Raw genomic sequence first — 16,370 nt, forward strand, 5'->3', positions numbered from 1 at the left:
AAAGTACAATTGAAAAATTTAACTTTTAAGATTAATAAGAACATGGTTATTTTCGTGAAATTCTTTTGTTTATATTAAGACAGGACGTAACTGTTAATAAATAGCTTTCTAATTTTATTTATTTTGTAAAAAAAAGGTTTTCTTTTTAATAAAAACTTCTCTTGTATGCGTATTATGTGTATATGCATATTTATTGCATTCACTGAATATAATAGCAACCGATACAAACTATCTCATAATTCCACACACTCAGTTAAAAATCGTTGCTAAACGTACTGGAGAAAATAAGATAAAGTAACATATCCCTCTAATTAATTTAGCGCAACCAACGTCTATTAAGTTTAGGATTTGTTGCGCAAATCCTAAACTTAATAGGCGTGGGTTACGCCCTTCTGGAAAACGATACTTTAGAGAAAGAAAGAAGAAAACGCACTGGCATGGAGACCAATGACGAGAAATTTGAATCTACCATTTGTATCGTAGTTGGTGACACCAACTTTTACGTGGCACCGGATTTTTGTTCTTTCACGTATCTCGTCCCTCTATAAATAGTACCGACATTCGAATGAGAACGTCGGGGGTGGATCAGGCCAAGTCGATAAACCTTCCTCCATTCTTCTGATCCTTTTAACGTTCACGATTAGGTCCGTTGAAGCTCCACCTCCGGAGCATGGAAGAACAACCACCGCGCGTTCTAACATACGATGGCCCCTGACGACTAAAATAGAATTCGCGCAGAATTCCGCGGGATTCCAATGTGCGTTCTGACCAAGATCCTGGAACATGGGACCCTGGACGTTTTCCATATGTCTCGTGTGATCGTTTCGCGGTTTTACGTGGAAATCGTAGCGGCAGAATTAAATATATAGCATACACATTTACATTTATCTTCTTTATATTGCATATCTCTTAACCTTTTAAGGACCACAGCTTTCTAACAAAGTAACTTATGGAAGATTTGCTTTCTAAAGGTTTACCGCTGAATTCGATTCTACTCTCAGAATTCTAAAATTTAAATTAAAAAAAAAGTCGAATTATCGTAAAATTTAGTTTTAATAGGTTCTTGGTATCCCTGAATTTGTGAATGTAATCTGAAAATATTGAATTTGTGAATGTAGTATGTCTGAAAATATCGAATTAAAAGTTAATAAAGAAGATAATAATCTCCTTGAAGGACGATCTAGTGTCACATTCTTAATCAGAGTGAAATATAAAGTCCGTTTGGAAATCAGTACTAATATTTTAAATAGATGATGAGCTTCAAATATAGCGAACTGGAAACTTGATGTTATTTATATATACATTTCCGTATATTTTTACAATGTTCATACAAGTATGTAGATAATTGCCAAAAAAAATATTTTATAAAAAGAAAAAATTGTAAACAATATTTGTCAATAAATGTCAATAAATTGTCAATAAACAATAAATGTCAAAGAATAAATGTACAAAATTCAAATATAGATTTTATACTCTTCCCAAAAAGATTCTTAAAAAAAGATAAAAATGAAAAAATAAAAGTTTAAATTATGTAAAAAAAAATTAAGCTTATTGTAACGTGCTTTTATCATATCGATTTGTTATGATTAAAGCTAAGAAAAAGAAGAGGTAAAAAATACGACAATTGTATTCGCGATTTTGCAAATATTCGCACTCGTTCAAACTTGATATGCTTCGTCAATGATTAACAGAGTGATATTCATTATACACGAAACTATAAATCTTCATACATCCAAATGACGGATATCGCAAATTCCGACAATTCAATTAATTAGACAATTATTCGATCATGAGCTCGTTTTGCCTGTCGACACTCATCCATCAGCCTCAATGAATATTCCATTTATTATTTCTTATTGCTCCTCCGCTCACTCTTTCGTTACGAAGAATTGATGGGCATCGTGTGACACGCAATACAGCACACTGTTGGACGTCCTGTATATTATTTTTTGTAGATATAATCGAAAGGATAACATGTTTTAAAACAACCTGACATAATAAAAAATATATTGTACATTTCGTAAGTATATATCAATTTACCTTTCTCAACATTTATCAAACCAAATAACTACTACAATATGTTCTCACATAATATAATTAAAAAATCTTATAAATTTATGTTTTAATTTGTGGACACCGATTACAATTTGACTTATCAAAATTTATAGCTTATTACATCGTACTTTTGGCTACTGTATATGCATTCCAAATAACGATCTTCTCGATCCTGATCGTCGAAATCGAGTCACATAATTATTGCAATTGGTTGACGTATCTCTTGAAACGTCAGCCTGCTTTTCTGTCTGCAGATGTTTATACATCTAACGCGGGAATTAACATGCTAAGTTATGATATGGAAGGATTATTGTGACATAGTCGATCCAATTTCTGTGACGGGCGTTGTTCCGCATAATTTGGATGGTCCATTACAAGAGTCACACGGATCTGCATTTTTCACAAGGTCAACCGGTACTTATATCTCGATATTACGCGGGAAAGACGACCTGAGCAGCGGGTCGAATTTCTGTCGACCGACTGCAGATGATTTTTTTAACATTGTGAAAAAATTCGAACACGGCGATAATCGATTTGCATAATGCAAATTCCCCCCATAGCATAGAAATGATTCGCTATCCCTTTTCATACTCTTTGTCATCGTGTAATAGTAAAATAGTATATACACAGAAGATAAGAATAGTCCCATTTTTATTATATTGTATCTTTATAATTTAATAATTATGTTTAACTAGAAATATTTTACAATAGAAATTTCTTCTTTTTCTTCCTCTTACATTAGACATGTGTTACATCTGTCTCATATACTTGTGATGCGCACATTGATTATTTAATTGTTACAAGCATATGGGACCTACAATTTAATACCGGTTCCAAACGGTGGATTTTTTTGAGAGAGATTTCTGTAGGCAATGATACTTTCGAGAGGTTATCGGTCTTTTCTGAGAGGAGAAGCGTAAATATTTTGTTCCTAGGATCGAACTCAAAATCTTTGACATGATAGATCAATGCGCTATCTGCCATGTTACATTCGCGCTCCTAGAAATTTAAATATCGAAATGTAATTTGTACTTGATGTCTTATTGTTAAATTGCATTCTAATAGTCACAGCTAAATACTAGAAATCTGTGCATACATCTATGCAACGTAAATTATAAATTTTCAATATTGGTAGTAAACATTTATAATAATGGTATTATAATGTTTAAAAAAGTAACAAATAGTTATAAATGCATATAATTATTAATAAAAAAAGTTATAAGCAACGAAAAAAGTATCGGTAAATACCGAATGACACATCGAAAAAAAACGTTTAAGAATTAAATTTGATAATTTTTTAAATATGTCTTTATATTTAATAATAATAAATTTATTTTTTCTCTAATTTAGAGAAAATATTCTTAAATGTCCAATTAATATTAAGACAAGATGACAAAATAAAGATGTATTATGACATTGTCCTGGTTATTCACGCGCGAACTACGCTTCTTCTCGTCATTAATCATCACGTCATTATCCATTCTTTGAATAATGTTTCCCCATCTTCATTATGATGTATATGTTGAACGAGATGGTTGTCTTTAACGTATAATAATACATATCACAGTAAAGGACATACCAAATAAGAATTAATTGGACGAGCTTGATTTGCATAGCATGAACAAGCTTCTCGCTCAGCGAGAACAAGCTTCATTCCTATATGTAAGTGGGACAAGAAAATGTTACAAAAAAATATACATTTAACGACCTATCTACTCTATAAGACGCTCGATTATATGAACCCATTTATTTCAGCAAAATTAAAAATGTCGTCAGTAGATTGCCTTGCAATTTCTCGATTTATGAATGATAGATGAGAAACTTTAAAACAAAATCAATGTCAGCCACATAATCTTAATATTTATCAACGTTAGGTTTCTCAAATCTGCAATCATATCATTCTTTATCACACATTTTTATGGCTGCGAAAAACACAATAAAAGATCGAATAAAATCTCGAGATTAGCTGCCTTGTATTTAAAATGTCATCTAAAGCACTTTCAACTAAATTAATTGGTGATTTCGTCGCTTAGATGCGATGATAATCAAGTATCTTCTTTAATTATATAAAAGTGATATTTATTAGCTGTATAAGAGAATTACATAGTAATATATATAAAAATCATCTTTAAGGCAGATCGTAAAAGAGATAATACAATCTCGAAAATAGAATATTCTCCAAATGCGATAGCCCTGACCACCTACGGGGAAAATAGCCGTGAGCAGAAAGTGATAGCGTATAACAATTAATTAGCATAATTTATTGCATGTATATGTGATCGTTCAGGCGAAGAAAAGTTACATGGCGCCAGTTGTCTCGTTGTGCTTTTTGCGAAAGATTGAAGAGAGATCGAAACAAACCATTCGATGTCCCACCGCGAAACAATAAGAGATCGAAGTTAATCAATCATGCTTAAAATCAACAAAAATAAAAATATTTAATTATCTGTCAAGCGCATAATTTTGTGAATAAAAAGAATTTGAGCGTCAAGTGATAATAATAAAGACTGCGGAAAAATCGCTATTACCTCATCATTCCTCGTTTTAGATCTAATAGACGATAAAGATACAATAACATAATAACGATAATAGCGATCTTTCCGAACGCTAAAGAATATATTTCGTCGGAGAATAAAAGAGAAAAGGAGATCGGAAAAAATTTATAATTTAAGTACAGTTTTAATCTGTAAGACCCCGAGCAAACGACGTGTATTCGAATCGTCAATGAACTTGATGGCGCACACACTTGAAATTATCGGAACAAATCGTTACAAAATGTTCGATAAGATATTTTTGTAAGTCCAATGAGAGAGAGAGAGCGGTTATCATTAAGAGCGCAGTAATTTTTGATTATCGCATGCATACTAAGACTGTAAAGGAATCTCGACAATCATGTTATAATTTGTTAAAGTCGCCTAAGACTTTCGTATGGTAATTCGATATTTTTGCACCCGTTGTTCGCTTCACCGTTCGCTCCAAGGACGAAAATTTTGCGTGCGCCATAATCGTAATTTCGGTGCTTCATGATGCTGAGCGTATAACCGAGCACAAATTCAACGGGATCTTATTCTCGGATACGCGAGAAAGCGAGACGCAAATATATTTTGCACTTTAACCTTTCTGTCAATGCATTATTTTTCACTTTTTTTATCGCGCGTCACAAGATTCTCGCTAAAAATGTAAAAATAAAAACAAGATAAAGTCTGTGCAAAACTATTTATTGTTTAAAGTGGGAATCTAAGGAGTTATAATAAAATTCGCACGAGAGAGAGAGAGAGAGAGAGAGAGAGAGAGAGAGAGAGAGAGAATATGAAAACTGTTTTCATTATTTTTAATTAAAAATTTGTATCCAGATCTCTTGATATTGAATTGATAGAAGTTGAAGAATTGTTCCCTAGAATGCTATCGCTATTAAGTCATATACTGCCATCGATATGTAAATTTTACACATAAAAAAAACGCTTAATTAATGTAACACAAGTTTTCATACATTTCACACTTTTAACGTGATAAAATATTTATAATCTGGATTTTTATAAATACAAATTAAATTTTATATTAAAAATTAGCGGTACGCATTAAAATATAAATACACAAATTACAACGTAAGTAACATCAAGCATAAAGTATCTCGAAGAATTTTCTTGATGATATATCGCGAAGGGTAATTTTCTTGTCGGAAGAAGTTTTTTATGTGATTTATAATGGTATTTGATTACAATGGATTAAGGAGTAGACGTAGAAATCAATCAATAATCGTAGAATATGAGAAGGATAATCAACTATGATTAGTCGATTTCTGCTAATATTTAATCCACTACTGCTACTGTCCATTGTAGAATGGGCTTTAAACAGGCTGTAAGATTAAGGTTTCTTAAGCTTATTCTACAATTGCGTTTACAATTCCGAAATGTTTACATAGCGGCATATAGTAAAAATTATAATGAGCCAATTAACGACGACAAAAACAGCATTTGCTTCTGTTGCATGCGTTTTAGTGTTCTGAATACATATTCTTCGGATTCCAGCATTACGACATTCCGCTTTTTCAATCGACCAATAATCACTAATTGGCTTTCGGACGATAATCGAAATCGAAAAATAAACGGTCTAATTTATTAACAGTGGGAAAGTTCGTAAAGCTGTATTTAATACCAGCACACTCGCATGCAAATCTGGAATAATCGCGGTGCGAGAAAATTAAATAAGCGGAGCATCTGGTTTATAAGGTAAAAAATCGATTTTCTTTTTATAATACTCAAGAACTATTATTTTTTAAAATGAAAATTTTAAATGCGTTTTTCTTGAAGTCTGTTTTTGGCATTTTCTTCAATCTTGTGTACCCATACGATTATAAGAAAAAGATTTAATCAATCGACTTAAATTAAATAGTGAATCCTTCTCTTCTAAAAAGTTAAAAAAAAATCAATATTAACAATTTTTTTTACATAAAGAAATAGTTGTTATCTAGTAAAAACCGTAACTTTTTTTCAAAGTCGCACAAAATTTTAATTTTTGTATATTTTAAAAAATTTTTTAGATTCATTTAGGATAAAAAACTATGTAAAAATAAAAAAATGTTTCTTGATTTTTTTAAACAAAAATTAAAATCGTCAGAATGTATACAAAATAATGTCAACGGCGAGGCGCAAAGTTCAATATTAATTTTTTTGTCATTATTAATACTTTTTTGTATACAAAATTTTTGTAATTACATTCTTGAATAATAAATATATTAAACGTGCAAAAAGTTTTAGAACAATAAGTATTATTCTTTCTTTAAAAAAATCACAAAGAAATTATCTATTTTTCAGTCTTCTAACCAGACGCTTAAAAGCCGCGTTGCTTTCGTCTTCCTTTTCTTTTTTGTAACAGAAAATATCTCGATACATTGATTTAGCTATTCGCATGATAGTTTGCGATATCTTTTTCAGACGACTAATGCTTACTGTACCTACACTGAATGCGATCAGCGATGAACGGTCCAATGCAATATCCAATGAAAACTCTGCTTTTTCTTTAATGACGTAAAACTGAACTCTTATTGGATATCACTCATCGCTCATCGTTCATCGCATTTAGTGTGCAGGCATAACTGTCGTTAATTGGCAGTCTCGTACGCGCGTGGATCGATGCTGATGTATTATCAACGTCGTGAAAAGTCGTTTATTTGCGGCAGAGTGAGACAGGGCGCATTCAATTGCAGGTGCAATTTAATTACAAATGGAATACAGCACAGGACGAACAATAATTGGCTCTCGATGATGATGTATTGGGACGAAATAATTTGAATAAAGTCGAACCGGTCGCCGAGACCCGCACGGCATCCCCAATGGCGTGATTCATCCTTGATTCGAGAGCTCTCGAGCTAACGATAATTATAGTCCCGATTAACATTATCTGCGATACGAAAAACCTTGAAGATAGCCCTCTTCGACAGTCGGAAATTTTCATTATTTACACTCGTGCTGCCGTAAATTTCATCGGCGATACAATAACAGCATCGAGAAACTATGCTGTAGATGGCTACCGATGATATAGGAATAAATGGCATTTGACTCGTTACTGAGAAATAATGCAACTGGCACGATTACAGTGTTAATCGAATCGTACTATACGATGTCGACTTGGCAGTTAATTATGACGTCGAGTGTCGTTTCGATGTTACGATCTCTGTAATTGTCAGAGTGGTTGAAAGTTCTATAATATTCTCGTAACATTCAAATTCGAGTTATCTTTTTTTTTTTGATTTATCATACTTGAAAAATATATACAAATTGTCGAAAGTGTCTGGTCAATGAATAATTTGATTACATTGCTCCTACCTATATTGTAAAAAAATTACATAAATATAAAGAAACCAATTATACACAATTTATAGTGAAAATGTAAAATGATGCATTTTTATAAAAATTAGTATTTTTATCTCTAATTGTATAATTAAATATATCTTTATATTAAACGGAAAATTTTATTAATAATAATATATTTTATAATTTGATAACATATTTGCATTTTTATTGTATGTATTAATAACATAATTTAAAAAAAAGTTCTGCAAATTAATATGTGAATATTTCTATAAACTTAATCTTAACCTGTGTATAAGTTTATTTTTGAGTAAACGCGAGATACGAGAATAAGAATAGTTGCAACGAACAGACGAAAGGAAAGAAGATAATGGTTTAACAACTTTTCCATCGCGGCAATAATTTGCGAGTAGAAGGGCAACATAAAAGTCAAGCATCTTCGTCTTCTCATTCATACATCGTCATTCCTTCCTTTAAGGCATTTCGATCGACACCTCTTCTTTCCTCATCTTCGAAACAAAATGCATTTTCAAAATGCATACCTCCTTAATACGACGTCACAATTAACGTTTATGATATGATGAGATAGCATCCAGAATAAGATATGTAAGATATAGCGAGACATACGATAATACAATAAAGTATAGAAGACAGAGGAAGAAGATGATAATTATCTTTTCATTATACATCAGCTTAACCTGTTTTACGTAATCAATTTCGTATATTATTCTTAGGGAGAGTACGTTAAGCGAAATGCACAATAAGCGAAAAATATGCGGGGCTCCAAAATAAGGGTAGTCAAAATTCAAAACAAAAGAAACAAAAAATAAATAGATATTAATAAACATTTTTTATCATCATGATCTATACATTTTGATAATATAGAAGATACATATCTATATTATCTGTATACTACATCTATCTAAGAATGTGCGTATCTATTACAGAAAAGAAAACTTTGATTAATGTATCTATTACAGAAATAGAAACTTTGATTTTTAAATATCTTAGAAATGTATTATTAATTTTAGCAAGAAAAGTTTTTTTGACTCTTTAAAATTCAAAAGTTTAAAAATTTAAAAAGAAAATTAAAAAGAAATACTAATGTTCAAGACCTTTTATTGCATCTTATTTATAATTTTAAGTTTTATTTATATTTTCTATTATTATTACTGCGTTCAATTTGAACGCTTTCAACGCTTTTAATGCTTCAATCTTTTAGCGACGTCTACAATGAGATTTTAAAGCATAAAACTAACGAATCATAGTCGAGTGTTCTGCTTATATTCAATTGTGATTGGTCAATTTCCTATGACTTAAAACTCCACAACCGCTTACGATTCCTATTGTAGACTTCACATAAGTCTAAGTCCGCAACCTTGTTTTAAACCGATATTCAAAAAATAATTGACTCAAATTTCTTACGATTTTACGGCTTACGATCTCTTAAAGCAAGATTGTAGACTTACGATTTACGATTAGACAAATGAAACAATAAAAACAGAATAATAAGCGCTTAAAGTGCTTGGGAGTCCAAATCAAACACAGTCTATTTTTTAAGTTTGTCATAGATTCAAACTCTATTTTTTCGTAATTCAAGAGATATATTAATCTTTTGTTTGAAAAGTTCGCACTCGAATTAAACCGAGCACATAAGCCTACCGATTGATCATTTCTCGCAGCAAAGTCGAGATGAAAGCTCGAAGTCGGCGTTCGTCCTGCATTCGCTTGGACATCGCAGTGTCGATACCTTACGGGCTGATGGTGAACTTCGTGTACTTTCATCGACCAAGGTACACAAAAAATATTCGTGATCGCAGAAAATAGCAATATAACGTTATCTACACATATTGTAACTCATTAATGATTATTTACTTTTCACAGTCTATATATCATGTATTATTTATCATCTTATTCGCTTTATAAGTTTAATTTTATATCTTTTATTAATTTATAATGTTAATGCGATACTATTGTCTAAATAATTAAAAAATTGTTTCCAAAATAAAGAATAGCGCAGTTTTTTCATTGTTAATAACTTAAAACAAAATAACTTAAAACAAAAAATTTGAAGATTAAATGCTATCGATGCAAGAACACTATAAACCTAAATATCACACTTATGTAATATTCATTATGAAATAGGTATAACGTATCGATATTAAAAGAGAAAAACTCAAAGCAAATTAAATTCACTTTTGGTCGGAATTGCCACATCGATTTGCAGGTTTTCGCGAAAAGCGGATGTTCATTGTTTCATTGATGTGATCATTTGCGCGACGAAAGAGCTATCACGTAAGAATTATATCTTACGACATACGCAACCACATTGCATAAAGATGTAACGAGTGTGACATGCGATCAATGAGACGGGTAATAAACTCTCTAGTTACGGCTGTCACTCAATTGTGAAAGAATTCCGTCTACTTCGTTTGTCATTGTTCAAATGTAAATTCCAGAGCACTGTCCTCGCATACTTTCACCACCATGTTCTATAACTATAATGCAATCTTAATATTTCTTTACAATAATCTGTCGTTTTTAGGAAGAGAAATAATTTCCTGAAAGTTTACTTTACCGAGTTTTTGTTTTTAAATTTAATGATTTCAGAAAAAGTCTGTTATAACAAATTCACAATAAAAAACGTATAAAACAAATATAAAATGTTTAAATACTAGTAAATAAATACAAGATTTCTAAAAAAATAATTTTTATGAAATTTTACTTGAAATTTTTGATTTATTTGGAAATGTCGAACAGTTCGAAGGTGATTAGTTTTCGTTGAAGTTCAATTTCGTTCGTCTAAATTATTATTCGCGTTGCTACAGGCGCGGGATAATTAGTGGAGCATTAGTATGATCAACGTTATTATTTTTACACTGTACGATTCTCACGGCACGCGGCGGTGAAGCGTACACTAAAGTGGAAAAAGCGGTAAACTTCACTATGTTGCACTACAATATTCCGCATCACCCTTATTGCTGCCACGTTAAATGTCAAGATGTTCTCTTGTATGTATCAGGAAAGTTCTGGATTAACTCGATGATTCGTGTAATTACAAATCGATGTTTATTGTTTGTATACAATTACATGTCAAAATCATTATATAACTGCGCACCATCACAGCATAATATTGTATTAACAAAGTTATAATATATTTGATTCAATAATCAAGTTCATTTGTTAATAGATACTAGCAAAAGCAAATGTTAATAGATACTAGCAAATGCTTTAATAAAATAATAAGATATCTAATGTGCTGTAAAAAGATATACTTTTCAATAATAAAGGTTTTTATTTATTCTTTTGACGCACTTTACGAGCGCAAATATATTTTTCTAAAAATACATATTTAACATAACATTTAATTATCGCGTATTCAGTTGTTTTAATTAAAAATTTTTTTAAGATTAATGTAATGATTATATAACATAAAAAACATTTTATACTCTTATGTTTTGCTTATTAAAATTTTTGTATTAAATATTTTGACTCTGAGTGTTAATTTAACTGATGTAACATAATGTAATACGTAAAATGTTTTTAATTTAGCACAATTTTTTAATTGTGTAATAAAAAAATGCTGTTTTCTGTGTTACTTGAATCCTATGTCGAAATCATCGGCATTGAAATCTCTATCGATGAGATCTTTAGTGAGAACTGTACCTCGCGGACGCAGACATCCTTGAGATGAAAATACAAGAACGTCTCGCACTGCGAATTACGTCTCTGAAAATCAAGGGCGTTTTGAATGGTCAAGGGCTTCCCTCAATTGACGCTGCGTTATGCTTGCATGTCTATCTTATAAGCAATGTCAAGGTAGAATTACTTATCATTAATTGCAATATGTTTCTTATAAGGCAATGTATAATTTCTCGGCTGAATTTTTTAGGCTAAGAAATAATAATAAAACTATTACAATACAATCAATCTTATACGCATCTTCAATCATTTATAATAATTATAATTAATATTAAAAATAATGAATCATAAGAGTAAGAAAATTATAGCTTTTAATTATAGATCAGAATATCATTCATATTTGCATGAAAAAAATTCAAAATATTTATTTATTATAAAATATAATGAAGAAACACAAACAAATAACTTATTAAGAAGTAAATAATAGTACTGAAAGAAGAACAGAAAAATTCAGTTTATTTATTCCAATGTATTAACATATTCGAAAGTTAAAAAAAAGTGTACGTAATACTGAATTATTCCGTGCAGTAATTTAAACCTGCGTGATAACTCACGCATTTATTTAAACATGAATGTAATCATCGATCGTTATCAGTATTTTCGCATTATGCGGCTCACTGTAATATGAAGTTACGTGATGAATAAAAATTGGAAGAGAGCCCGGGAAATGCAATAGAAATTTTCAATGTCTTTGTAAGGCGAACTCGCGTGCTGCAGTTGAGGCGGAGGTCGGGCCCATGGGCGGGCCCTGCCGCTCCCGAAGGGGACCTATATAAGTAGACTCGCTCGGCGTACAACGCGATCCTATAACACAATCACTTCTGCCTCATCACCAACCAGACATGCGTCCTCCTGTAAGTATTCCTCTTTCTTCCTTTTTCTTTTCTGTCTCAATCTTTTATAAACGTTGACATAACAGAAATCACTTTGTATTCGTGGCTAAATTTAATTCCGATAATTGGAACATGTAAAAATGTTTTTGTGCAATGCTATAATGTGCTTTAATTAGCGTGAAAGATTGGAATAAATTGGAATGTATAAAAGTGAATTTTTTTTTCTGTGAATACCAGAATGGATTTTATAAAGATGTATTATATTATGATGTGCGCGGATTATTAGCACGAAATATTGAAGTAGATTGGAATTCAAGAGTGAGTAAGAATGAAATTTTTTATTTCATGATTATTAAATTAACTTTATAAGAATTACATCAATTTTAATGAAAAAGCAACATGTATAAGCATCTTATAGTTATATAAAATATGTTATATTATTATTGTAAATTTTTTTAAATATATCCTTTATAGACAGAAAAATTATAATAATCATGTTTATGGATTTGAGAATGTATGTGTAATTACGTTTCAATGATTACCGATCAAATTATCATTATAACCACCATTTGCATTTTTTTAATAAAAAAACGAGTTAACAAATGCTAAATTTTACATAGTTGTTCATTCATTTTAAAAAATTATTATAATAAAAAAAAATTATTATAATAACGCATTGTCTTCGCACCATCTTGCCATCAACTTTCCTCGAATACGCGTACGAGGCCATTGGAAAGTATTCCGAATACCAACGTTTTTTATGCAAATTCATGTCACCAGGTGCTGTTTCTCTTGTTTTGTCTTGGCCTTGCGGTCGCCCAGCACAATCAACCGTATCATGTGACTACACCAGTACCTATCTTAAAACAAATAAACAAGTGAGTGCCGGATTAGCATTATGTAATCGAATGAAAGCGACGCGACGCAATAGAATACCTTTGAATTTTTTTCTGTGTAAAGTTATTATAATATTTTTTTAAATTTTTGTTCCAAAATTTATTATTTTATTTTTATAATTTTGGCAAATGTGTTCTGAAAAACAAATTGCAAAATATAAACTGACATTAATTTTCAGACACAATGAGGATGGTAGTTACAGTTACGGTTACGAGGCAGCGGACGGCTCGTATAAAATTGAGTCCAAGTATCCGAATGGCGAGATTTATGGCAAATATGGTTTCGTCGATGACACCGGGAACGTGCGTGAGGTCGAATACGGCGCGTCCAAACGTGGTTTCGAGCCAGTCGGTGCTGGGATTAATGTGCCTCCGCCAACCTTGACCGGTAACAGCATCGCCAGCAACGCGAATGAGCCTGAAGATGATGGACAGTACCGCGAGGATCCGTCGATCTATTACACCGATCCACGTTTCACCAATGGAGAACGTTATGAAGTGCCACTCAAGTACAGACAACAACCGATCGCGTACAATCCGCCGCAACAGATTGCACCGGCTGCTTATAATCAAAAGTGAGTCGCAATAAACTTTAGCTTTAGATGTAGACTATCTCAAAAATGTTCGTCTTAAATTTTAACACAGATTTCTAATAAATTTTGCCTTTGTATTATCGATATCATAATTAATACTAAAAAATTTGAAGCATATTTCGAATGTGACATAAAGATTACTCACTTTCTATTGAAAATTTATCAATTAGGAATTATGTGACTTATTAAAATTCTTAATATTGTTTTACGTGGCTTCTGTATTAAATTTTTCAGTTGTATTTGATAGATTATGGAGTATATTAATTTTTATTCGGTTCAATTAATCATTAAAATGCACATAGGAAGATCGATTCACCGGAGAACGCAAAGAGATAACGAGCGGGTCAAGTTAAATGTCAAGTGAATCACTTGAAAGTACAGAAATCGTGACTTGCTCAACTTGCGGGAAATCAGTTGCACCTCTATGCTTCAACGGGAATGGGAAAGGAATCGGATAAATCAATTTTTCAAATTTTCAGATATAAAATCCCCGTTAATTACCGACCGGCAGCAGTGAAGTCGCGATTCCAACCGGAATATCGACCGCAATATCGATCGCAGTACGAACCGCAGTATCAAGGTCAGCAATCCGTGTACCCTTCGCCTACGATTCCGGCCGGTCTTGAAGGACATAGTGCGACCAACATCGGTATCAATGCCGGATTGGCATCTTATACGGTTAATTACAAATGATAAAAAAAGAAGATGAAAAGAGAAAGGGAATCTAGCAATCACATACACGATTGTATATTATTTATAGATATTCTGAGATCGTTACTGAGCATTTATTTCATTACTGCACGTAAAACTGTTAATGTCGCCGTTGGAATATTTTCGACATACTGATTTAGTGGTAATTTAGTGATAAGTTGCATCACACTATAAGCAACCTACATATATTTTAGTATCTTATTTCGTATCTGCCTTCTGTCTCGAGTTTCGAATGAGACAGTACTTTCTACCTCTTGTTCTCCGACGTTTCCTCTTTCGCTTCAGGAGAATCTACCTTTCTTACTAGAAAATTATATTTTTTCCATGATTTACTTATGCTTAAGCTTAATTTTAATTTATACGTATCTCTCCATTCTTTTTATTTAGTAATGATACGTATTAATATTTAATTATCTTGGCTGGCAGTGACTGGATTAGTCGGGATTTGATGGATATTCTTTGTGTGGAAAATATTCATTGAATATTTATTCTTGAAGATTACTCGTACATTCTCTTTTATATCACAAAAGTGAAAAAAATCAGATTTAAACATTGTTGCTTCTTTCCTATTGTTTTATATACTACTATAGTTTTATATATTACTATATTTAGGTATATAGTATATAAAAATGGAGCGATTTTCTAATTATTCAATAAAATATCACTCAAGAATAATCCAGCATCCTTCGAATGGTAAATCTTCTGAGGATTAATATGTGTGGAATTAATTTACATGATGTCCGCAATCTTTATCTGAAAAATCTAAATATGAAAAATCTAAATATAATACGCGTTATATTTGCAAATAATTTAGGATCGATGTCCAAATGTTAATTCATATTTAAGTGTACAATATATGTAACAAAAAAATATTATACAATGTTGCGTTAATTAAAATAAGATACAATCACGAGATCAGTAGCAATGATTTTATCTGAAAAATGCGTTGAATTGACTTGAATCGATTATATCCGTTTCAAATAATATAAATTAATTTTAATCTCAATTCAACTCTTCATTTTTTTCTAGTTTTAAGAATTAGAAAAAAATGGAAAGTAAATTGAACTAAAATTAACATCTACATTGGTGGAAACAGGTAATTATACTGATCAATATATATACAGAGTGTTCCAGGAAGAAAGATATTTTGGAACATGACAGTATCAGTTATTTTAAGTAAAAGTGTTCATATGAACGTATGTTCTATTTCAAATAGTTCATGCATTCATTGATATTAATAATGGAATATTAAAAAATTTATTGTATTATAAACTTTAAAAAATGTGTCATTTGAACAATGAATTATTAAAAAAAGTAATCTCTTTCTCTTTAATAAATTCTTGATTTTAGTTCATTCAATCGAAATGTTCGAAATAAAATACACATTCATGTACGAATATTTTTACTTAAAATGATTGACCATCATTTCCAAAAACATTGACCTTTCCTCTTGGGACACCTTGTATAATCAAACAATCTAATCAATATACTCGACAAATTCACATGTGCAAATACTTGCACTAGTAATGGAGATTCCTAGGTCCCTATTTGATGGTTGAAAATGCAATTAACATTTTTTTCCCAGCGTATGAAGAACGCCATCGAATTACATCGGGACACACCCAAGAATTTTATCGTTGAGTAATATCTAAGGTCTTAATGTTACCTTCGCACTCGGCCTTTCCGAATGCACGTACAATAAAAATTCATGTGTACTGCGGCGGATCGGATCCGCCATTCGTTCTTTTCTCCGCATTCCTTCAAATTTTT

At 31.3% G+C, this 16,370-nt stretch overlaps 2 protein-coding genes across 2 annotated transcripts in view; one reads left to right on the forward strand and one right to left on the reverse strand.

The window, feature by feature from the left end:
- Positions 1-806, reverse strand: part of LOC108690841 — a 50,398-nt gene extending 49,592 nt beyond the window's left edge. The window contains exon 1 of the mRNA XM_018198351.1: positions 560-806. Coding sequence (XP_018053840.1) covers positions 560-806 — 247 coding nt within the window. The remainder of the gene's footprint in view (positions 1-559) is intronic.
- Positions 807-12,294: 11,488 nt separating this feature from the next.
- LOC108690911 (cuticle protein 8) lies at positions 12,295-14,943 on the forward strand. The gene is made up of 4 exons (XM_018198455.1): positions 12,295-12,421; positions 13,181-13,278; positions 13,476-13,871; positions 14,369-14,943. Exons 1-4 carry the CDS (start codon positions 12,410-12,412, stop codon positions 14,580-14,582), a joined length of 720 nt encoding a protein of 239 aa, XP_018053944.1. The 5' UTR covers positions 12,295-12,409; the 3' UTR covers positions 14,583-14,943.
- Positions 14,944-16,370: the final 1,427 nt, after the last annotated feature.

This window comes from Atta colombica, unplaced genomic scaffold, assembly GCF_001594045.1.
Source record: "Atta colombica isolate Treedump-2 unplaced genomic scaffold, Acol1.0 scaffold38, whole genome shotgun sequence".
Classification (NCBI taxonomy): Eukaryota; Metazoa; Arthropoda; class Insecta; order Hymenoptera; family Formicidae; genus Atta; species Atta colombica.

Excerpts from the sequence above, each read along its gene's own strand:
- LOC108690911 (XM_018198455.1), top strand. Across the intron at positions 13,279-13,475 it reads ATCTTAAAACAAATAAACAA|ACACAATGAGGATGGTAGTT; the intron begins GTGAGTGCCGGA and ends ATTAATTTTCAG. Across the intron at positions 13,872-14,368 it reads CCGGCTGCTTATAATCAAAA|ATATAAAATCCCCGTTAATT; the intron begins GTGAGTCGCAAT and ends TCAAATTTTCAG.